At 37.2% G+C, this 25699-nt stretch overlaps 1 protein-coding gene across 3 annotated transcripts in view; it reads right to left on the bottom strand.

Moving 5' to 3' along the window:
* CDKAL1 (CDK5 regulatory subunit associated protein 1 like 1) overlaps positions 1 to 25699 on the bottom strand; it is a 377489-nt gene that overhangs the window by 219753 nt on the left and 132037 nt on the right. For all 3 annotated transcript variants that reach the window (XM_030445448.1, XM_030445446.1, XM_030445447.1), the window contains one exon: positions 23204 to 23324. In XM_030445448.1, coding sequence (XP_030301308.1) covers positions 23204 to 23324 — 121 coding nt within the window. The remainder of the gene's footprint in view (positions 1 to 23203; positions 23325 to 25699) is intronic.

Genomic DNA, 25699 nt, shown 5'->3' with positions numbered 1-25699 from the left:
ATAAAAATCAAGTGCATCAGTGTCCCTTTTTAGTGTTTTCTAAAAAAAAATGGATTACTTATTCTACCTACACAGTTCTGCAACTGTTTGCATTAATTCATTCAGGAATTCTAAATGGGTATTACAAAGCACAACACTCTATTACTAAGCTGCACAGGTCTGTTCCCTATGCTGACCCCAAACGGTGCAATGCAGGATGATTACTGGAAACGGCAGTGACTTTTCTCCGCAATTCAAACTAAAGCTATGATTCACAGGGACATAAATTATTTTAGAAGCATTTCCAAATAGCTGCTTGGCTACACAGACCACAACTTTGGGGGCAGACCACGGCAGTCATTAATGTGAAGAAAATGACTCAGCTGAAATTGCACAGGTAGATAAATTAGGTTCTGTGGTTCCCCAGAGCAGGAAAGGCCATGGCATTGTAACTACAAGTAATCAATTCTTTCAACACTCCATAAAGACCAACAGTATTTGGAAGATGATGACTTCTGCTCTCAGTCAAATAGCACTAATGAAGATGGTAGAAATAAGGAGTTATGACCAAAAAACATTAGCTTGAAACAATACTTTTTTAGAAACTGGCTCACAGATAATCCCAGAGACGCAGTGGCAGAATACCCCAACATCACTACTTCAGCATACATAAGCAACTGTTATTCTCACTACCCTCATAGTGAACAGGTGATTGGAAAATGACCTCTGAAGACAGGATTCTCGGAAGCTTGCTTTAATTTACAAAGATCTAGAGAGCTGTGATTTGACAAACACCTTAGTACCTTAGTATTTAAAGCACCGAATAGTGTAATTTTATTAATAAATTCTACTGGGGGCAAATGACAGTATAGCTTATACCAAATGTGCTGCAAAACCTAATTGGGTTAGTAATGAATAATTTTAAACACTTAAAAAAAAAATCAGTTTTCAGAGTTTTATTCAGTAATTTTTATGAAGCAAGGGGGAGACAATGAGCACACTGCAAGTTCTGTTTCAGCAACTGTAGCAGACCCCCATGAGTGGAAGGAGAAGCGTAAAGGCAATCAAGAGTCTTTCTATAAGCAATCCACTTCATTTACCATGCATCTTCACAATATAAGAAGCTCCTGAATCACCCACACAGAAAACATGGTTGAAAAGTAGACCACTGCCTGTGATAAGAGCTATTGTTTTTATTTCCTGAATGGCTTCTGGGACAGACCCTTTTCAAGTGGTGAAATCTCAGAGGAAACATTAGGCTGCAGTTAATTCTGTAACATACAGCAGGTACCACACAGACTGTTGGGATAAAAGGTATTGTTTTTGTACTGGTCAAAACATCCTGGGGGGAAAAAGAAAGAAGTTACATTTCAGCAGCACTGAGACTACCAGGCTTAATTTAGAATTTATCTGAGATTGCCATCAGACAGATTTCCAAAGAAGTATTTGTAAAATGTCGGTGGGAAAGTGGATCTGAATTGTCTGAGTAAAATAATGGAAATAAGTGCATGATAAAAAAAACCCTCACCATTTATAACTGAGAAAGAATCACTTCTCACTGACTGTGTCCACATAAAGCTTTCTGCCTCCAAGTGTCCCACTGGTTGTGGTATGAACAGAAATGCTAAAAGCTCCAATGTGGACAAGAATCTAAGCATTATCTGCAATTAACACTATGTTGTTGCTCTTAAATGTCATCTGTCTCATGATAAACTGGTTAGTCCTACTGCAAAAATATGCATGTGCAATACTAGACACACACATGCTTCAGGTTTATACTCTTTGTAATGTATACTTTGTCAATTTAAAAGGAAAGACCACACGTTTCAACATAATTGCCTAATCCTAAACAGAGATTCTCCAGGAAATTTAATGGACTGATTTACACAGTTATTCTTATAATGAGTATTTCTTTTTAAAACAGAAATTTGAGCCAGAGGCCTTATGTTCAACCTTAGGAGTCTCCAAGGAGTTTTTCAAAAGCAAATTAATCCCCTTTACACAGTCACAGAGCTGAGTCACTCAGATTACCTTCATGGAGGTGTCTTCCTTACTGCCCATGTACTGCTTATGGAACTCTTAAAGAAAATGCAAGTTAAGGTGCTTACTTTTGAATAATTAGGGAAACTAATTAGAATGATTAGGGAAACTAACATTTATAAGCTATTACCCATAATTTATAATGTTATTACTTAAATATATTTTACACAATTTAAAAGCATAATGACAATGTAGAAAAAAAGGACATGGCAGCATTTCATTACTGAACTAATGATACTCCTCCATCTGCTTAACTTCTCTAAAATTCTAGTCTTCTACTGATTGCTCAGCTTTTTCCTTCTGTTTTTTCCCCTGCCATTTCCTTAACTTTTTCCTGCTGTCTTGCATTGAGGGACCATTATGCTTATAACTCTCCCATGGTGTCCTCATATCCCAGTGACTGGAATGGCCTGACTTTCTTCCAAGCTAGTTGGCCAGTGTTTCCTCTTTAACCACTCAAGTCTGTGGTTAGTCTGAAACTTTTCCAGTTCAACTGATGCCAGGTCTGACAGACACCACAACTTGCTAGGCTTTCCTTTTTTAAAGCATAAAGACAGACAACTACTTTTTATCTGGTTACACTTTTTCTGTTTGCTTGTTTTGGTTTTGGTTTTTTTGTTTGTTTGTTTGTTTTATTGTTTTGTTTTGTTTTGTTTTTTGTTACCTCCATTCCCGCTCAGCTAGATATGGTCAGTCACTTAAATGTAAATCAAAAATACCATGACTAAAGCACTTAAAGCACAAATTGGAGCATTAAAAACAGGCCACAGAACCCCTTGGGGATTCAGGATCTAAACAGCCTTCTAGACATTGCAGGCTGGAAAAAACAAAAGAGGCAGCTCTACTCATCAAAAGCAAGACTTCACAATGAAAAGGTATAGACAGACCAAACACAAAGTAGCTCAGCAATTCCATTGTTTACAGATTTTAACACTTAAATAGAAGTGTTCTTCATATTTCTACATCTGTATCTATAAGAATACATTGCAATGGATGACTTGAAACATTTTTTCAACATTAGCAAAGTTCTTGAAAGGATCCAAACTTTTGGATGAGGGGGCTTTTGCACTGGATACATATGGGCTGTTTAAGTGACCCGAAGAGCCAACATAGCAAGGACTATTACCATCCAGTTCAGCAAGCACTACCCAACATCTTCCCTGCAGAAGCACTTCCACAGATAAGGTTGATGACATTATACTATATGATGTTTGTTTGGTTTTATAAACATGGGATAAAATGACATTTTCCTTGTAAGGCTGAGCTGTCTGAAGAAAAAGACATGCCCTGACCTTGCATTCTACAAAGGAGTGACTGAGGGAAAGGAGACAACTGAGGATGTCAGTTTGGTTTTAGGCAGGCTTCTGCAACAGTCTCCCATTGAATCCCTAAAGCCAAATTGCTGTGATGCAGCTGACTAAGTGGACAACAAGGTGGGTTCAAAACTGGAAAGACTGCTGTAGTTAGCAGTGGTGTTCTACAGGGACTAATATTATTTATAGTCTATATATATATATATAGTCTATTTATGGCCGAATATTATATATTAGGCCACTATTATTTCTTGACTTATTAATGACAAAGGTGAAGGAATGTAATGCCTCTACAGCAAATCCCAAGCTGGAGGTGGGAGTAGTAGCTTACATCCTAGAGGACAGGGATGCTCAGAGGGAGATCAACAGCCTCGAGAAACAGGCTAACATGAACCTCAAAGTTCAACAACATCAAGTGCCACATCTAGGATGGAGCAACCTCAGCCAGAAGTGCAGATGGGGTGAGAATCGACAGAAAGCAGCTTTGTGGATAAGGACTTTGTGGTCCAGGTGAGCAATGAACTTTATGTGAGCCAGCAGTATGCCCTTTGTAGTTAAGAAGCTCAAATGCACCATACTGTGCAACTGCTGCTCTCAAGAGTGAAACCAACAGAGTGAAATTATTAGAGACTTCTGTTTGGCACTAGTTAGACTGCATCCCTAGTGCTTTATCCAGTTTTGAGCTTGCTGGAACAAGGCAGACACTGACATAAAGTAACAAATAAGTAGACAGAAAGGACACCAAGATGATTTGGGTAGAGAGAACTAGGCTTCTCACAGGTAGAATGAGACCATACTGCTTTCTACAAACAGTAAAGAACAGCCAGGATGTTCTTGGAGGTTACAAGGTTAGAAGCACTGGACTCTAATTGTAATACAGGGAACTGAGATTAGGCTGAAGAAAGTATTTTACTGTGACAGTGGTCAAGTACTGGAAGAAGCTGCACCACAGCTGATATCATTTCTGAGATGCTGGAACACAACAAGAACATTGTTCCTTTCTAGAGACCAAAGACTTGCTCTGTTCTAGGATTACATGTGCCTGCACAGATGAGCATGTGCACACCTATCTGTAAGAAACCCACACACACAAGAAGCACAGCATACTTCCAATTCAACTTACATAAGAAAGCTAGATGATAAATCAATGCAGAGAAGGCCCAAGTCTGGCCTGTACATGAAGAACCAGAGAAGAACATTAAAAGAAGGATATCATACACGTTTAACCATTTTCATCCCATTTGTTACCAAATACATTTGTAGTGTAATACTAATGTGACACTCACATGCTGTCCATAAGTACACCACAGAACTTTAGAACTTTTGCAGAGAATCAAGCATGGCAGATTTTTTGGAGCACCTAACCAGTAGCCAGTCATGAACAAACATTCCCAAGCACGCTACTGGAGCTACAGCCAGCCAAGAGTTCACAGGAAAAAAAACCCCAAAACAACTAAAAAGCTCTGATTTTAGAGATGACAAGTGAGATAATCAGTTCTGCACAAAGTACATTTCCACTTTCATCATGTTCTTCTATCATACCAAAGAGCACTGCACCATTTCACAGCAAGTACATCCATATTTTTGTAGAATTTGAAATTCATTTGGCAGATTGAAGGTATTTTTCCAACCAGAAACCTTTTTTGGAACTTTTTTGGACAATTTATGTTCAAACAAAAGTTTTCAATTACAAGTCCTAAGAAAAAATTCTACTTAAAATGTGCTTATTTTACTTGCATTAATTGTATATTCATATGCTTACCTCATCCTGCCATTATACCCCCTACAGTAGGGGGCAACTGATATTCTGGACAGTTTAGATACAGGTTGTGTTTAAATTAACTGTATTTAGAGAACTGCAAACAAGAAAATCAACTCTAATCCACAACTATCATGTTCAGAAAAGGACATACTGTGAAAGAAGAATGAAAATATCATAGTAAAACACAACCAATCCTTCAGATTGTTCCTTTTGCCATCACAGAAACACACCATCTAAAAAATAAAAACCAAACACCTCACAGCAAGTACCTGCACTTCACACCTACTTCCATTTTTCAATATACTTTGCAGTATCTCACAAACTTTGTTCTTTTTAGTTGATTTTAACACAAATAACTATGCCTCCTCATTGTACCTCCACTCAAAGAAGCAACAGCTGTAAAGTACCTAACTGCTCAAATAAAGTGGAATATAAGAAGGGAGCCTAGTGTAAGCTTGATTCAAATTCTCATTATGGTCTGTGCAGTAAGTTCAGCGCTGTGTGAATCCCAAAGAATGCATACACTAGATATTAGCTTGACTTCCAGTATGGATGATAGGGATGTAGTACATGACTGAAACATGTATATGAGAGGAAAACCTATTCAAACAAGGATAGGAACTAAACAGCAAACAGTACGAGTTCTGTGTTACTTTAGTGCTTTCACATAAACGTATTTCTAAATTTTGAGTACATGGCCTGTTTCCACAAAAGAACTGGTAGACTAGGATTTGAACATGTCCAAAAACCACTTCCTAGATCAGCTATAGATAGACCAAGACTCCCTTGCAAACCGACAGTTTCTCTACAAACTGCAGGTACAAGCCAGTAAGTGTAACATTGGTCCACGGCTTCTATTCATGCAAAAGGGATAAGCATAGTGGAGACATCACTACTAACCCTGTAGTAGAAATTCCAAGGTTATTTAAATGTCTATGCTGTGCTCGGTGAACAGATGTCACTACTTTGTGAATTACAGAGCTGTATGTTAATTAATTAAACAGTGTGGAACGATGCAGCTGAACCTTTCTAAACATGTTGATACTTATGTAATAGTTTAACCTGTAACAACACTTTCCCTCTAGTACTTAAAACTTTCATTTAGACTATACCTCATTTAAGCGGTAAATTAAAAACAGAATCTCATAAATTACTATATTTTACTTTACAAAAGAATTAAACTTAAAACAAAAGACAAAAGTTTCAATATGTACTTGACTAGTTGTATTAAATCAGTATATCATTTTACCTACACTTCCTATTTAGAGAAGTAACTTATATGCAGTTTTGGAAAAATAATTTAAAATACATTGGAAAAAAAAAATCCATCAAAAAACGTAGCTTTCTGGAAAAAACTCTCCACACCAATAGTCAATAGTAAAGGGAGTTTTTCTTTAAGCTCTTTAACAAACAACCTAAAACAAACTGTTGGAACACAAGAATGTGAATGACTACACAAATCCTTAGTAAGCATTCCCCAGATGCAGTTTTCAGCCCAACACCAAGTTAGAATGTGAAAACTCCATCTACCTTCTGCAAAATGATTAAATTTCAGAAGTAAAGCAACATTAAGTGATATACATGACTCACAAATATACTCACTGAAAACAAAAACCACTAGACATTTATCTCTTAAAAACAGAAAAGACACCAAGTCTGGCACCAGTCTGCAATGCAAGAAAGACCATGTGATACTTAGACACTTGTGTATTAGTTTAAAAATAAGCTAGATAAGCATGTGATGAGTGACACTTTTGTACTTGACCTTTGCTTAAATTGCTCTTTTTCATGAAGTCCACGCACATAACAACAAAATTTCTGAAAAAAAAAAAAACCCATGACAGAAAACTATTTCTCATCCAATTTCTTGAAGATGAACTCTAAAAAGGAAACTCTACATGGTCACTTTACGAAAAATAAAAAATCATATGTTTTGCTGGACAAATTCAGAAAGAGTCATTTAACAGGAAAAAAAAAAAAAAAAAAGAATTAAGTCTCCTTGTAAATCAAGCTGAACAAATGAAATTCAACACACTTAGGGTGTATATTTCTAGTGGGAATATTTGATTCTGCCTAGCAGGTAATCTGAAATTCGGAAATACATTTCCTCTTTCCTGAGGCTGAATAGGCCTACAGGATTGGACAGGAAATGCTCTTAAGTCAGGAAAGAGATGCATTCTGCATGGGATGAGGAAGTCCTAGTTTAGGGTATTACTTTTAAGTGTCAAACTACAACACTTACCTCTGGACTGTAGATCTCCACCAGTGCTGAGAAGCTGCACTAACATCCATAGTGTTTGTATCTAAGTCCTGTGGGCTTTTCTGTTGCTGTTTATATTTGATTAAATATCACAGAATCACAGAGTGGCTGAGGTGGGACAGGACCTCTGGAGATCAGCTAATCCAAGACCTCACTGCCCAAAGCAGGGGTAACTTAGGGCAGGCTCCTCGCTGCTCTGCTCAGACAGATTTTGAGTAGCACCATGAATGGAGTATCCACACTCTCTCTGGGCAACCTGTTCCAGTGCTCAATCACCTCTACTGCACTTTTTTTTTTTCTTACATTGAAATAAAATTTCTTGTATCTCCATTTGTGCCCATTATATCTTGTCCTGTCTGGGGGCACCACTGAGACAAGCCTGGTTCTGCCCTCTTCACTTCTCCCCCACACCAGGTATTTATACGCACTGAGAAGTTCCTCCCTGCCTGAAGAGCATCCTAGAGCAGCCTAGCTCTAAGTCGCTCTTGTATGTCAGATGCTCAAAGTCATTATTCACATCCATAGCCCTTCACTGGACCTCTTCCAGTGTCTCCACACCTTTCCTGTACTGGAGAGCTCACACCTGGACCCAGCACTGCAGGGGTCTTACCAGGGATGAGCAGAGGGGAAGGATCATCTCCTTCCACCTTCTGGAGATGCACTGCTGAGTGAAGCCAAGGAACCTGTTGGCCACTTTTCCTGCAAGGACACATTGGTGGCTCATGTTTCCCATGTACCTTATTTGTGAAAATAAGCCTTAAAAATGGGTTTTGCCCATTTTAAACAGAGGTAACGATATCTGCAGTTGTGTTTCATATTTTAGGTTAATCTCACAATAAGTTTTGTGCTTTACCTAGACACATAAGGTCATGTCAGTGGGTGATACTAGGTTTCAGCAGCAAAGCTGTTAACCATATTCCTAGTAGCCCAAAGTGTGCTTTTAGGCATTTTCCCCCACTTCATTCAGTGTATTTGATGTAAAGACTGCAAGTGCCCAACCATTCCTGATGTAAGGACCGAAAAATCCCTTTAAAAAGTGGTAACCAACAGTAATTCTGAAAAACATAATAAATCACGGTAACTAGTCATGACCAAAAGAGGTTAAAATGAAAAAAAGTTTCACTTCTTATCATCACCCTCCCAAGACTAACCACTCTTCTTTTCCTGAAATCAAAACCAAATATTGCAAGGACTATAAATATATATATGTGCTCCAAATATAAGGACAAACCCTGTTTTAAGTAACAGTGACACAATCCCACCAACAGGACAGATTGATTTCTTGTACTCTTGGGAATGATGTGCAAACAGGAAAGCACCAGCTTTCAGATTTGCAGCTGTATATGCAAGAAAGGAAATGAACAGGAATCACATACACAGTTCCACTTCTCACCAGGTAAGCACACATTGCCAGTGGTATTTCATTTGGATTCCTATTCTTGCTGTAGAGGACAAGATGAGTCCCAGAAGATGGAAATAAAGCCAAAGGAAGTACAGATTAAATAGGGGTCCAAGGATCTGTCTCCCTGACATGGTGACATATATGAGCTAATACTACACTGTTAACTGCAATTAGCTCAGGCCATACAGACCTTTAATAATTGGAAATAATGTTTTATGTAACAATGAGTCAGGAGCACCATCAGACTTAATGAAACCCTTCAGGAACAATACTTGAGATACTCACAGCATTTTACTTTTGGGAGTTTTACGGACTATCGACACACTTCATACAGATACGGAGAAATAATTGATCTTTATTTTAATAACACATAACTCAGTGCTCACCTGACTGAAGGCTTCAGTAAATCTTGCACTATTACTACACATCAGAGCAGAAGGGAAACAGAATGTTTGTACAAGCCTCCACTCCACACTCATCAACAGAACATAAAGGGTACTAGGATGCTGAAAATATTATACAATACAACTATTTTTGATATAGCGTAAATATGGTGTTTGTTTTGCTACTTCTTTTTTCATCTTCTCAACTGAGTCTGGACCCAAACGGTGAACTCTCAAGGGGCAGGGAACATGTGAACAATTGCATCTAGTCAGTGAATTCATCTATCTCACTTAATCTCACATACAACTATAAATCAGTCAGTGTGAAAGTGTCTCCAGGCACTTTTCAAATCTTCACTTCTGTATTTGTTTTATACTATTCGAAAAAAACCAAAACATCATACCCTAGATAAAGCCTCAAAACAGATATGGTTGTCCATGCCATCACATTATTCATATCTAGTTGCTAGAGAAAGGAATTATCTTCTGTTTGTCATGACTTCTTTTCTTTTTCTGTCTATCCCTATTTATCAAAGAAGCATAAAATACTAGTTTGGAAGGGTGCTCAAGAATCATCTGGTCCAACTTTTCTTGGTAAAAGCACAGTCTAGACAAGTGAAGTGGTACTGCATGGTGCTTGGCAGCATAAGAGCGAGGAAACATTTAAGCATTTGGGGGGATCTACTGAGTGCCCTCAGTTCCTAAAGCAGCATCTTGCAGAGAAATATGTTGATTCTGAAAGAATGAGAAACTCAGGAGTTCAGTCTCATTTTTCCTCATTAGCAAAACATTGATTTATTGGATAAGATTGGTCTTGGTGCAATAAAAAAGCTAAAACGACTAGTAAAAAGAAAATTTAAAGCAAATATTTCATCGGGTTTTTATTAAGTCATGTGGCTGGAGAAAAACATGTCCACAAAAATCTAAATGTTTTATTGCCTAAATAAATTACAAAATCAGGGGTAGGTGACCCTTCATGTGCCTCTTTTAAACTTACTTACTTTTGGCATAAATTATACCTATACAGTGTAACATGCCTAAAAGCAAAAGGAGAAGGAGCATAGAAATCTGCTGCATTTTACTCTTCTATTTTTAAAGACTATTTTAAGCACAAATAAAACTATTAGTCAATTCAGAGTAACTTGTTTTTACAATTGGGAATCTGATTTTTCATAAAAATTATATTATATTTCAAGAACGACAGTCAATATGCAAATTGCGAGATTTCCCAATGACAGCAACACAATTTTTTTCAATTTTCAGTTTCCAATTTTCAGCTCACTCCAAAAATCCAAATTTCAAAATGGAATCGCTACACAAACAGACAAAGGAATATACAATAAAATTATAAGACAGATTTAAATTTCTTAAAACTAAGGATGTTGTAAGCTAAAAACCTACTGCTTATTTGAACTCTACCAGAAGTACCAGAATTAAAGTGTTCAGCTACATGTTTTCTCTTACCCACACAAATAAGTTGTACAAAGATAGTATCACATACAAAACACTTGAAATAACATTAATAATCTTGCAACATGCTACATTGTATTTTTGCCACCTACATTAACTGCCAAGCACAATCTTAATATTTACCATTTCAGCTTTTATTGGTAAGGAGAGGGGCTTTTAGAATACTTTCTCTTCAATGATACTGTTCTTATGTCACATTTTGGTGATCACTTAAAATACCCCATTCCTCCCAATTCTTCAAATCTTCTTAATAGTCACAAGTCAATGAAAATACCAGAAAAACATAACTTCATGTACTTTTGGTAGAAAACACAAAACGTAAGCTTTGGAATCCACTCGTTATTCAGGGAAAAATATTTTCCAATTAAAATTATCTCTAGGTCAAATTTAAGCACAAGATGTTTTCCAGTTCTGATTATTTTTTTTTTAGTCTTTCCTTAACACATTTCCCTGTTAGGTCTCAAAAAAAAAATTCCACCTTGACCTTAAAGGGCATAATTAGACCCTTTGACAATTTTCCATTTTCAGTGATGCTTAAGGAGTCAGACCAACACTAGCAGAGAGGTTATTATCAAGCAACTAAAAGTTATCTGTTGATGAGCAGTAAAGTCACAGACACTTAAACACTTAAGCTGTATAACACTTCAAGTCATTATAAGCCCCAGAACTATGAGTATATAAAAGACCACACACTGATCCCACTAACAACCAGCAAGACATTTTTTCAAAACAATGTCTTCTCTAGTATTTGTCTTTTTTTTCTAATTCTGGGGGTTTTTTTATGTGAAAAGTTGGTATTAAAGGAAACACAATATCAATTACAAGTATGACATATGAGGTTATTTCTCAGTATTTACTGTAATCTGAGAAATGAATAAAATGTTTCTCAGGATTCTATCCAGATTTTCTGTCCAAATAAATACGTGGGCACTAAGAGAAGAGACGTAACTGAATGCTCTTTTCAACACAGAAGAATTTATCTCTAACCTCAGAAATCACATTGATGTCAGAACTACAGATACATGAAACTGCAAACAACTTCAAAATAATCTCTTCTCATTCAAGCAGACTTGAACATGTAGCTTTTTATGTGATCCAAAACCACTTCTTCATGTAAGCATCTGCCAAAAAGGCAGGCAGGAAGTCACTTTTCAATACTGTGTGCTAACCTGTAATCAGGTCCCAGTATGTTAAAGCAACCTCCAAAATAATCAGGAATGTAGCACTGAAAGGAAACTACCATTACACAAAACAACACCAGCCTTGTTTATTCCCCCCACACACAGCCTTTTCCCCATGTAGTTTAACTTGAGAATGGGGAACTGTGTTAAATTCTGGTGATCTTCCTCTTGGGTTGACAAAGTAACAGAACTGTGCAGTGTGGGAAGCCACCTAGTGACGAAAGGAGCACAAAATATGCCTGAAGCTGCCCAAAGTTTTAATAAGATGACGCAGTTGGAGCATGTGATTACTGCTGTTTTTCTTACTGACTTGCAAGTGGTGTGGTATACTGGAGTTTAGAGAACTGTACAGTGATTTCTGGCAACTTTTATGAGTCTTCCAGAATCTTAAGTGAGTACCAAATGTTCTGATGATGACATGTACAGGAACAAAAAGAAATGCATCAAAAACCTATGCGGAACAGGTTTGATGGAAATTTTAAAATTTTGACAGCATTGTATGTAGAAAAAGTTAAAATTTGCGAGGCTGAGAGGAAATAACCTAAGGGAGGCAAATGAGAAAAAATAGAAACAATCAAAACAAACTATGTTCTTCTAACTCAATGCAGAAGTCACTCAGCAGACTCAAAAGGGGAAGCTTTCCTGACCCCAAAAAAAAAAAACAGTTACAGAATTTATGTGTACTTAAACAGCTTTTCTCAAAAACTGAGAGCTCAAGAAATAGAATGAACACAAAATGTTGTACAGCAAGAATGCCAGGCTAGCAATACCTGGTGCGTGCAATGTGTCACAACGATTTTGGCTTACAGCAAAGAGCTTTACCAAAACATACCTTCTGAATCCACTAATAAATCTCACTGCATATGAATGGCATATGACTGGACTATGTAAAAAGCCAAGCAGATGATGCAAATTAGACAGCAATTTACTTAGACATGTCATCAAATTGCACCATTGGAGAGGCTCAAAATCCCTCATCAGGAAAAAAAGAATGACTGAAAAATATGTGTTGCAGTACTAGTAGATAATATGGAACTGTCATTGTATGTCATTTTTAGAAGTAGAATAATGCCAAAGCAACAACTAGTTACTGGAATAATTCTTAGTTATCATGTGTCAGTAAACTTAATGAAGGATTGGCTGAACACTTCTTGGAGTAAGACAACGTATGCTGTTCATTAAAAACATGCTTGTGCTAGATCCATTCAAACACCATTTAAGAACAGCAATTAAAAATAAAATCCAAGAAATGAATACTAGCCTTGAAGTTGTACCACAAATGATGTCACAACTGCAGGTGATACACTAGTGAAAAAGTTGTTTAAAGACCTTTTGAACTTTTAATATTTTTTTTTTCCCTCTCAAAACTGGTCTTGGCAGGGAATCATGCTACAGTCCCTACAGGGAAAGTAAAGAAGCCCAGATCAGGATTACTTGTCATTAAATGAAGACAGAATAACAGCAGAGAAATTCAGATAATGTAGTTAAAGTGTTACACAAGTTTTATACTTAAAATCCCATGGATATAACTGACCTTCAAATAATTAAGTTCCAGCAGTGAAGACTGAAAAAAATTATAAGTAGTGCTGTAAAAAGAGCAACAGTGGCAGGAATCGTTAAGACATACAAAGCTGAAAGGCAACAATCATAAAACATCCGAGAAAAAACTACCTTCTTTCAGGCAAATGGAAAAGTCTATACCCTAATTATATACTGACTACAAGGTATGTAATAATCTTTTTGTGAGAGATCATCTTGAAGTCGAGATCACCTTTTCAGGCTAGAACTGTAGGAGATATTTACTCTGTAAAAATCTATAAAACACCTGTATCATACTCCCTACTCATCAAAGCAATCTTGTGTAATACAGATTGGCACAAATGGCAGAATTACAACGTGCAAATGTAAGAGAAACTGAAGACATCTACACCTTGCATCTTCCCAGCAGCAGAAGAGAATTTGTTATACTAAACTCCAGATAGTCCAAAATAGTCGATCAGGCCTAGGACTACTGTGAAATGTGGAAGATCATGGCCACCTCCAACAATATAGCCAAAGGGGTGAGTTGTTCTGCCCTTAGCAGTTGGTTTCAAAAAGTAATTCAATTAACTGACACTAGAGGCTGGGTTTTCTTGACACTGAAGGAAGTACCAAGTTTACTTTACAAAATCAGCAGAAACAACCTTTGATGTATGTGAGAAGACAGAAATTAAACTAATCAGGAGGGAAGAAAAAAGTTCTTTTCTGTCTCCAATCCACCCACTTCCATTTCTGCTTGCTTATACTACCTTTCTACATAAGCTGCTCAAGGAAACTAACTAGTAAAATGCAATACTTTTCACTTATTCTGCATAATAAAGCATAGGTTCATAGCTACATTCTCAGCAATAAGACCTACACAGACACAGATGACAGAAATGACTACAAGCACAACAGTTGCTGAGAACGGGAGCCACACATCTCTTTTTGATAAACAATACATTTTTTTTCCATGTTCTCAGTGAAACTGTAACCAAGTAGCACCTAGAAAAACAAACATTTTTATAATACAATCTTCGAATGTGAATTGCAAGAAACCAGTAATAGCTGAAAAAAACAATCTTTCAGAGAGTGTCATCAACATGCTATTTAAATATCTAATTAGGAAATAATGACCTTGGATGTGAGTTACAGTAAGTTGCTGTGGAAAGAGACCTAAGGCAAAAAGACTGTTAAAATTTTCTGTTGTAAACAACTGTTTTTCCTTTTCCCTCTGTTGCAGCAGTATGGTTTCCACAAGCTCTGGAATACTGGCTATTGAGATTTTATGACCAAAATTAAAATGTCTTTCATATAGATACACACCACTGTGCCATTTATCACTTTCATCATATAAACTATTTTGTGAAGAGTGTCAAAGCAGAACAGATAGGTACCTGGAACATGCATGGCTGAAATACACACTTCATATATAGTATAGCTAGAATCTAAATATTGATTAAAATATAATCCTAAAAAGCCTACTGCTGAGGCTGCCTTTCAGAAAGACATGCACTACCTTTCCAGAGTTTCTACCTTCTCTGCTCTCTGAGAGTCACTGACAAGAGGCTCTGGCACATTACAGATGTCTGGGCTAAACAGAAGTGGCCATTTAAATATTCTCAGGTAGGGCCAAAGTAACTCTTTCACTACATATTTCCTGGAAAGTTCACTCTACACATTTATATTGAAGTCAAGTAAAAGTAAATATTATATGTGGTAATATGATATGCAATTATAAAATTAGTATATTATTGTAATAAGAAGAAATACTATTTTACCTCTCCAAGTATAATACTGAATGCAATTCACAGAATGTCATTGGTTGGAAAAGACCTCCAAGATCATCCAGTCCAACCTGTGACCAACACTGTAAGTTCACCACTAAACCATGTCCCTAAGGACCAGGTTCATAAGTCATTTAAACACCTCTGGGTTGGCGACTTCATCGCTGCCCTGGGCAAACTGTTCAAATGTCTGACAACCCTCTCAGTGAAAACAAAGTTTCCTAATATTCAGCCTAATCTTGCCCTGGTGTAGCTTCCATCCATTTCCTCTGGTCCTACCACAGTTCCCTAGGGAGCAGAGGCTGTTTCCCTCCTCACTCCAACCTCCCTTGAGGCAGCTGAAGAGAGCTCTAAGGTCTCCTCTCAGCCTCCTCTTCTCCAGACTGAACACTCCCAGCTCCCTCAGCTGCTCCTCACAGGACTTGTGCTCCACGCCCTTCATCAGCTTCACTGCCCTTCTCTGAACACTCTCCAGCACTTCTGTGTCCCTCTTGTAGTGAGGTGTCCAGAACTGAACACAGGACTCAAGGTGCAGCCTCACCAGAGCTGAGTACAGAGGGATGATCACCTCCCTGTTTCTGCTGGCCACAGTGTTCCTAACACAAGCCAGGATGCCATTGGCCTTCTTGGTGACCTGCACACACTGCTGGCTCATATTAAGTTGACTGTCAACTAATACCCTCGAGTCCCTTTCCAGCTTGAAGCTTTCTAACCACACTTCCCCAAGCCTGTAGCTTACCATGGGGTTGTTATGACCCAGGTGTAGGACATGGCACTTGGCGTTACTGAACACTGAATCAAAACATTTACCGATCTTGTGCTCTAAAATCAAAATCTTCTTTCAACTGCAGTGTCACTTACATGAGTATCTTGAAAAGTTAAACATTAAAGTATAAAAAACCTATATGCTATTAATGAACAAACTAAATCAAGCAAGTCAAAGTAAAGGAATTAATTTTTGTACGTATTCAAAGAACTTAAAAATATAAACAGGTTTCCGATTCAGACTCACTATTCATACAAGATGGGGACAGCAATATTTTAGGAGAATCTGGAAATGTTGGAAATGTTACAACACACTTGGATAGAAAAAAGTATATAATCAGAAGCCAAAAATCCAAGTCTATCACTGTAGGTAGGTAATCAAAGTTTTCATAGAATCATAGAATCATAGAATCATAGAATTAGCCGGGTTGGAAGGGACCTCAGAGATCATCTAGTCCAACCCTTGACCCACCGGAGCAGTTGCTAGACCATGGCACTGAGTGCCACATCCAGTCTTTTTTTAAATGTCTCCAGGGACATGTAACAGACAGATTTACATTTTCCATCTCAATACATATTTTTATCTAGAGATAACATTGTACAAAAGAATACATTTGACTTCACATCAGCAAACATAAAAAGCCAAAGAAATAGTGGTTCTTTTGCTGAACTGATGAGATTATTACCAAAATAACCCACTAATTTGGGTACAGAAGAGCAATGGTTTCAGACTCTCAGACTTAAGCCACATCCTTTCCTGAGCAAAAATAATTTTATATGGTTTCAAGACAGTGCCTACAGAAAACCCATCCCAGCAACAAAGAAGTCAGAGACAATGTGAATGAACAAAGTGTTTTCAAAGGTGGACCCACAGGTGCAGATGATGATGTCGTTTCTGAATGACACAAAAAGGTAGAATTCAAGTGGGCAAAAATCTGACAAAAAACACAGGCCACTGCAGCAAAATCTCTGGGATTTAACAATCACGACTAGGGCCTTTTTTATGGCCTTACCAAATAGTAATTTGTTACCACAATTAGAAAAATTCTAGTGCATCCTATAGTCCCTTGCAAATTACTCATTTTAAGTCACTCCTCATACAAGCTTGACTGCAGTAATGGTTAACGAGCACAGAGTGCTCCTTCATAATTCACATCCAGATTGCTTATGATCACATTTCCCTATTTTAGAGGGAAAAAACTATGCCAATTAATAGCACTGATCTGCATTCACTCTATGGCACTTAGGTCTCATATGGAAATGGAAAGTAGTATTGTTATAGGAGGGGAAGTACAGACCTGACTTCTGGAGAAAAGACACTCTGAAATGGTACAGCACCAACAGAATATTGCAGGATCAGCACTATAAGTTCAAGCCACTCTAGCCGTTCAGCATCTCAGTGATACAGCCTGAGAGGAGGGAAAACAAAACCAAAAAATGACAGACCCTAAACCTCATCAGATCAGTCTCTCAAGCTGTGTTCAACATGGTTCAATCCTGTGTCATATGCCTCACTGTCTCTGCTTCTGCATTTGAGCCTGATTAACACTTTACTCATTGCAGTACTGTCAGATTAATAACTATATGTGTCTTTCACTGATAAAAACTGTGGTAGCATCCTCAAGTGCACCCAAGGACCTCAATAATTCTCACTGGAATATCTTAAGCTGGCAAAAGAACAAATATTGTTTAAACTGGCCTCTACACATCTGCCAGTGTACTGCCATCAAATGGTTCTGAAACAATAACCATTCCTTCATCCAGGGAGATAAATAGAACTGCGATTCTCTTCCTGATCTTTCTGTTTGTAAACCCCCCATTTCTGAACTGGTGCCACTGCCTCCTTACATACTGCCCTATTAGAAAAGCCACTGATATATCTGCTTCATGAGACATCTCAATCAAAGAGAGCAGCAGCAATCAGAGAGGACATGATCTGCTTTTAATACTGAAAGAAGTGCTGAATACTGAAATACGTGCTGATTCAATGCAGATTACATATAAAAAAATTAGTCCAGGCAAGGAAAGTCCAGGAAGACTTTTTAGACCTCTAACCAAAATAATTTTACAATTTTTGTAAACTAGCCCTCACAGGTACCTTGCTATTAACCATCAAAATTAAGTAAGGACCATCTAGTGCTGCAAAAATTTTATAATGGAACAGAAGTTCACTAAATCAAGTATTCCAGATATCCACATTACAAAAATAAACAGCAGAATTGAAAGCATATCATGTAAGTTTATGTCCTTTTTTTGGCACAAAACAACAAACAAACCCCAAACCAAAACAAAAAGCCCAAACAAAGAAAAAAGGAAAACAAACAAAAACCAAGCAGAATTAACCACACTTCAATGGACATAAAGCTCAAGGTATTTTATATACTCAATCTTTAACCATTGCTGACATGTAATAAATAGAAAAACTATTACATGACCTCATATAAAACGAAAATGCAACTCTCGGAGAAAATTCAGTACTCATACTCCCAAATTCACCATAAAACTGAAAAAATGCCTATAACAGAAAATTATGAAAGAAAAGAACTTCAGCCTTCCAGAATTCTTAATGAGGGAATTATTCCTCCGTAAGAACATTAGGATTGCCAATAGTAACTCTATATGTTATTTTTCATGATTAATTTTTATTATTTCATTCATAACACAAATCGAGTACTGTACATAGTAATTAATTTGTTTTATTTATTCTGCTACATTCAAATCCATCAGCAGCTTAGAAACCTTCTGAATGACTCCACAGCAGACCTTCAAAGCATAGTCAAAAAAATTCCTTCAAAATTAGCAAGAATCATTAAGGACTTCTAAAAAAAATTGCTTAGGACTACCATGTATGGTAGTCAACACACACTTTGCTAGTAAAGATTGTCCTTTTTACATTTCTTCAACACTGAGAGTACTAAGTTTGAAGTGTTATGACTTAATTAGCAAGTAGGACTCAAAAGTAGATCTGAATATCTTTCTGAGGTAAAGTAGCACGCTGATCTTCTGTAAGGTGCTCTTGCACTATATAATAACAACACGTACATAAAATCATCTATTAGCTTGGTTGGATGGATAGTTTTAATTTACTTTCTGTTTAAACATTCTTTTTTAAAGCCCTTCTCCCAAATTAAAACATAAACAAATGTGCAGATTAAGAACTGGGCAGTGTTTACACTGAAGTACAGTCCTCCTGGTACAACTATACTGGGCTCCATACTCCCTCAGAACTAGACTCAAACCTACATGCTCCATTTCCTGGGCTGAATCTTAAACATCTCCCTGTCGTCTGAGAATCTTAATAGGGGAAATCTGTAAAGGCAACAAGAGAATGAGACTACATGGGATTCATTCCATGTCTTCAGATGAGGGATGACAACATGGAAACTTGCACAGATTTGGCCCTTTGGGTATATTCATTGCAAATTTAACATGAGTTGCACCAGATCTTAGGTCTCAAGATAGTCTAATCATGCATGCACACTGCTATATTGCTTTCATTTTGGAATCCCTGTATAATGTGTGTTTACTCTTCTCTAGACAGCCACAGCAGCAGCACAGTAATTTGCCTGCTCTGGAAGGAAAGCGAGAGGCAGAAATTTCCAGAAAGCACTTTAATGAACCTATGTGCAAACCTATGCAGCAGTAAGTTTTAATGTGGCCTCATATTCAGCTCATACTACAATCCTCTCATGGTTCCCAAGGCAAACAGACAAGCACAAAAAGAATTGTATTTGAAATGTATGTGAGTAGTAGCAACTTGGATTTAAGGGAGCCCAGCTCATGCCAACACAGATACATCACTAACAGCTGAAACTACAAACTAGAGAGAGTTCAGGACAGAGAATTACATAATTAAAAGGATGAAGACCAAGTCTTGATCTTATTAAAGAGAGCTCTCTAAGTGGCTATATAGGTTATGAGACTGGAACTAAAGATCAGCTCATGAGGAGAAAATATTTTTTTCCTAGACCAAAATGGATTTGAGAACATTTCTCTTACTTACTTAATTACTTCAAACTAACAGATGGAATAATCACATTACGAGATCAGTAAACAACCCCAGGCCTTTTCTCAGCATTTAACATACTATTGTACTATAAGATGATTTTGGATGACAGGAACAAATCACTCTTTTTAGATACAGATCCACTAGTGCCAATGCAGAACTTACAAGATACGAAAACAACTACCCAACCTGTGCTGGAATTGCTGATTTTTATTAACTGTCTATTCTATATTAAAACATTGAATAACTAATTTGAAAAACATTGAAAAATATTTTCTAAGTGATACCAGAGAAAGCAAACACTGCAGGAAAAAAGGGTCACTTCATCCTTAGGGGAAAATTGCAGAGGTCAATTTGCAGCATAGATGGAATACTGGGATGGTAAGGATTCCTTATATCTTTGGCACATGGAAAAATTAAGAATCATTAATGTATCTTTTTGTCTCAGGGAAGCCTGGTAAGTCTCTTGTGCCCCTATTCTGGTACTAACCACAGTCTATCAAAACGTACTTGGAAACTCAGAAATGTGTTGCTCTTGGGATGGAAGGTTTTCTCAAGAGTCACTGTCTGTTGAAAGAAACCAGTTTCTGCCATAGTAAATTAAATAAAGATAGCTTGGATTTCTAAATGTGAAAACAGCAAACCTCAAAGCAAAAAAAATTAAACAGTAGAAAAACCTGCCTGTACTTCCAAAAAAAAAAAAAAAAAAAAAGCCAAACATTGAACAAGACCCAGGTCCCTTTAAGGGCACAGAAACACCATTTTAGGCACAAATGTATCACTATGTGAAAACTCTAAGCTCACCTGCTGAGAAGTGACAGAAACAGTCCAAACCTGGAGAGATATTCCATGCCTAATGAGGTTTCATTTTGGTTTGTTTTAAATTATTATGACAGCCTTTGTACTGTAGGGGAGACCCAATATTTCTGTCCCTGGATACATGGATAGAACAGACTTGATTCATGCAAAGGAATAGTGGAAGAGGCTCACATACAACAGTCTGGGGAAAAAAAACACAGAGGGAAGTATGCCCATGTAGGCATGTGTTTGTGCACAGGCAAGTAAGGAAAAAGTTCAGTTATACAATGACAGAACCCTTCAGGACAGGAAAATTTTTTCTTAGTGTTTGAGAGAAGGAGGAATCAGTAACAAGAAGTCTCAAGTCAATTACTGAAAAGAATTTGACACTGTCAAGTTAGGGAACAAACCTTATTCTACAATGTTGCATCTCAATTGCACCCACATTCTCAGGCACAGTTGCATGAGAATGAGAGACATCTTAGCAATCAGCATGAAAATAAACTAGTCCTATTGAATTCTCAGAACAGTTCCAGTTGGCAGGTGTCCATGTACATAAAGGTATTTTTACTACTGAAGAGGAAAAAGGGGTGAGCTATCACAGACTCCAGGGCTTTGGGGCTGAGAAATACACATGCTCCAACAAGCCTTTTCTTCCCCATAGAATTCCAGAAGAGGCCAAGAGCTCATTAAGACCTCATGCATATGGTATGCATATGCGTATTACCATATGGTAATATACCACTGCCTGTCACTGCCCTATGGGCACCATCAGGACATGAGTAGCTTCAGCTGCTGTTGCCACCAGCCCCCTATGAGCCACCAAGCCCACATCAGCCCTGTGCCCTAGGTCCTGGTTTGAACTTAAATACTATGGTTGCCTCCAGCTCTGTGCCCATTTTCAGGATGGACCTCAGACCTGCATTATACGTAGCCTTCATCCCATCCTGTCTCTAGCTTGTTTCTTTTTGATCCTGAATGGAGCATCTGGACAGACCCAGATCCTGGTTGATCATATTGCCACATCTGGACTGCTTGTGGGTCCCAGTGCCAGCTCCAGCCTTACACACTGTGCTCAGGCCCTGTGTCATGGGTTATCCCTTTGGTGCAGGCACTGCCACTCTCAGTGGCATCCTTGGGTCCCTTGTCACCCTTCAGAGAGCAGCCCTAGTCATGCTTCTCCCAGGCACTACAACTCAACAGCACCAGGCAAATGTATTTCCAAAGAGGAAATGACTAGTTTCAACTACATATTTCTTAAATAGTAAGACCCACTACCAAAACTAATCTGCAAAGTTTTCTCTAGTCTATACACAGGGAAAACAGATCAGATCAAACCTGGTGTTGATAATAAAAATTGTCACAGCCAGACTACTAAGCTAAAACTAATAAAATCAACACAGTCAAGTCACAGCAACACATACTGTGTCTTGTTCTTCACTGATTATACTTTTTATTTCTACTGTTGAGTACTGCTGCCTTTGTAGAGAAACAATTTCATTTTCAAATCCAGAGTGGTAACCAAAAAAGTCACCTGCAATGCAGAGGTCAAGAGGTTCAGGAAGAGGAAGAGAAGGACAGGAAAACACAATAGCTTTTCTTAAGAGAGTTGGGATTCCGTGAGTATGTGGTATTAGACAGAATAGGACATTTTGTTATTTAGAAACAGGTCTCACATAATAGACATGTTTCTTGGAGGTTTTTAGAATACTCTGGTCTTCTCAAGTCATAGTTGATTAATTTACCACATCTTAAATATATTTTCAGGGTTTATAGTATTTTATAGCTTATCCTGTGTTACAAAATGCATACTGTATTGACAACAGAAGAGCTCTAACTCTTACCAAAGTAACCAGTGTTTGTAAGCTATCTGGTTTTAAACGTAAGGGTTTCAAAAGGTAACATCTTAGACAGAAGTAAAATTTGTGCAGTTTGACCAACATGGAAATGCACCTAGTATGTCCAAAATATGAAAAAAAAATTACTCAAAGGGTTGTTATTCTCATCAGCCTCCTAATATCAAGTACTTTCAGTACTCCGCTTGTATCAACCTCTACAATTAAGCTAGCATCCAAACAGTACTGGAAATAGCAATGCATATTACCATCTTAAATACACGATTACAATTCAAAAGGAGTGTAAACAAGACCACTTTACATCCTGGGCAACACTTACAACTAGACAGATATTAATAAGTTACTAACAGTGTTCCAGAACTGCCTTCTTAGAAATCAAAAGGAAAAAATATCTCTAAATGCTTTTCCCCTTCTCCATTTTTCTTAGGAATTTTTTATTTAAGAAACTGTTCAATGAACTTACAAAGAGCACTGCATGATTTTAGGCAGTCCTGAAGCAGAAGTCTTGTACCTAAATCATCAGAGATTTCTCTTCCAGAAAGAATGCCATTTAAAAAAATCTTCCACTGTTATCAACCCTCCTCCTTCTGTGTAACCTAGGAGTAATTCACCAGGTCTGCAGAAACAGATGAACTGAATTCCCTGACACTACTTTATATTTTATAAATTTGAAAGATTCTTACCCTGTATTGATGGAAATTATTTCTATCAGTGGATTCCTCCTAATCTTTGGCAAATCCAGTCGTGCTCCCCCCAAACGTTTTCCATTATCCTTTTTCTGACCCAGTAGTCTCACTGAATGACCTTCAAATGAAGCACAAAAATGCAGTCAATACAAAGCACACACTTGTTCTCATTTGCTCTTCTTCGGAAGCAGTGTTTATGTTTGCGAATCAAAAATGAGAATGAGATGTAATGATTTATTCCCACCAGTTTGAGCATTTAAGAAAAGACATTGACAGGTAACACAAATCATGTTAAGATGAACATTTAATCCATTTAATCCAATTATCTTCTCACACTTGCATTTTCTGGTTTATTCAACTAAAATAATCTAAGCAGTTCCGTTTTCCAATTCTCAAACAAATATCAATATAGCAATATTGAAATAAGTTGCATGGCAGGATTAATATATTTTTCCCTGAAATGTCTTTCGAGCCTAAATTAGTAGGCACTGAACAAATAAGTAATTTTTTTTTAGCTTATTATATGAAGAACCAACACATTTCAATCAAAGTTAATTGAATCCTAGGGAAACTGCTGCAGAGCTTATAATGGTAATGTGTTCATGGCTAAGCTAACTACCAAGATATAAAGATATAAACATATTTCTGACTGCAAGTCAGAAAACAGTCTCACAACAGCTTTCCTAAAGCCAGTAGCGTTCAGAGAGCAAAATTTAAATACCATCACCAACTGCCTACAACAGTACCTCAATCATACCACATTAAGTCCTACATTTAATGAGCACAAATGAGAGGGTTCCCTAATATTCTGAAGCAAGATTTAACAAGAATAAAAACCATGAAGTGTGTATTATCGCAAAAGGTAATGTAAAATGTGCCCAAGATACAAACATGTATCATTTATTCCACAGAGCCTAGAATAGGCATGTAAGTAAGAGGAAGGGAAAGCTGATGCTCAGTACCTGAAAAGATGTAGAAAGTAACCAGTAGTTTGAGTGGAGGAAAGAGAGAAAGCATGCATCCATTGAAACTGGAAAATTTTGATTGTACATGAAACTAAAGCTACAATCTGTCAAATATTTTGTAGAAAACAACAAACCACACTACCCTAAAAACGTAAAGGACAGCCAGCGGGTGTAGGTGGTGAAAGAAAAGCATGAAACTATGAAGTATTACTTGAGTTACAGCTAGCACAACAAAGTAGATAGCCAATTCAGATCAATTAAAAACCACAGTCAGTAAAATCTCTTAGTTTACACTACCTAGAGCTGTTTACAAAACTAATTCATCCATCAAAGTCTTTCTCCACCATCTGTTTTGAGGAGTCATTTATTAATGTTTAATAACATGGCATTCATACTCTGAATTTGTTTCTTTGGTATGGCAACAACAGCAACTGCTTCTGGCATACCATTTTTCTGAGGTTTTTCCATGGTAAACAAAAATTCTCAAAAATGTAATCTAGTAAGTATCAGGACTGGCCTAATACAACGAGTAACACTAAAAGAAGACATTATTACATCAAAATGGATTTAAAATGCATTATATTTGAAGTTGCACTTGACAAAAATGTTATTAATTCCTGCTGTGATTTTAGTAATACAGTACTTGTGCTATTAACATTTTCTAAATTATTCACTTCTGCCTTTTCATGACAATTGCAGTAATATCTTTGTCTCAAAATGGTTATTTTCCTACCTAGTGCTTCAGTAAGGAGTTGCATTTATTTACTTGTATAACAAAGTGACTGCATTATGATAAGCAAAAGAATTAATTGAGAAGCAGAGAACATTCCTGTATTTGGATTTATGACTGAAAATACAGTGGAAGGATTCACAGCATTCTTAAAACAATCAGGCTTAACAGCATAAAAACAAGCTATCCAGAACTTAAAATCCATATGAATTTGAGTCAAACCACCATTCTGAAGTTTAAAAAGCAAAGCAAAACCAACAAGCCACAAAAAAACCCCTGCAACACGTAATCTCAAAATACAGAATCAATGACACTTGGTCTCCTCTGAACACATACCCTCACAGAAAAAAATCCACATGAACTACTACTCTCTAATAATAATTCAGATCATGCTCTCATTTTCTCATACTTAGAGCATTAATCAAAGATGCAAAATTTGTCATGGTACTTCTGAGAAAAGTATCCTTTAGACCCAACAAAATTTGTCACAAATCTGAAACTTGCCAAAGGGCTGAAAACTAGTAAGAAGAGAAATGGAAACAGTGACAGACCTGGTGAAGAGACACAACTTTCTAATTGCATGTTTTCTTAAAAAACAGAAAAGAAAAAAAAATAAACCAAAAAACACCAACCACTATAAACTATGATAGCCAAGAAAATCTTGTTAAACAGAAGTACTATTTCTACCTTGTTACAGATCTTTGCCTTCCAGGTGCCAGGCAGGCTACCAAATACATTAGAAAATGAACTTAGGGCACTTACATGTACAATACAATTCATGGGGAGCATAAGACCTAA

This window comes from Calypte anna, chromosome 2 (genome assembly GCF_003957555.1).
Source record: "Calypte anna isolate BGI_N300 chromosome 2, bCalAnn1_v1.p, whole genome shotgun sequence".
NCBI lineage: Eukaryota > Metazoa > Chordata > Aves > Apodiformes > Trochilidae > Calypte > Calypte anna.
The sequence above is the reverse complement of the archived record's forward strand: the minus strand, read 5'-3'. Positions and strand labels throughout refer to the sequence as shown.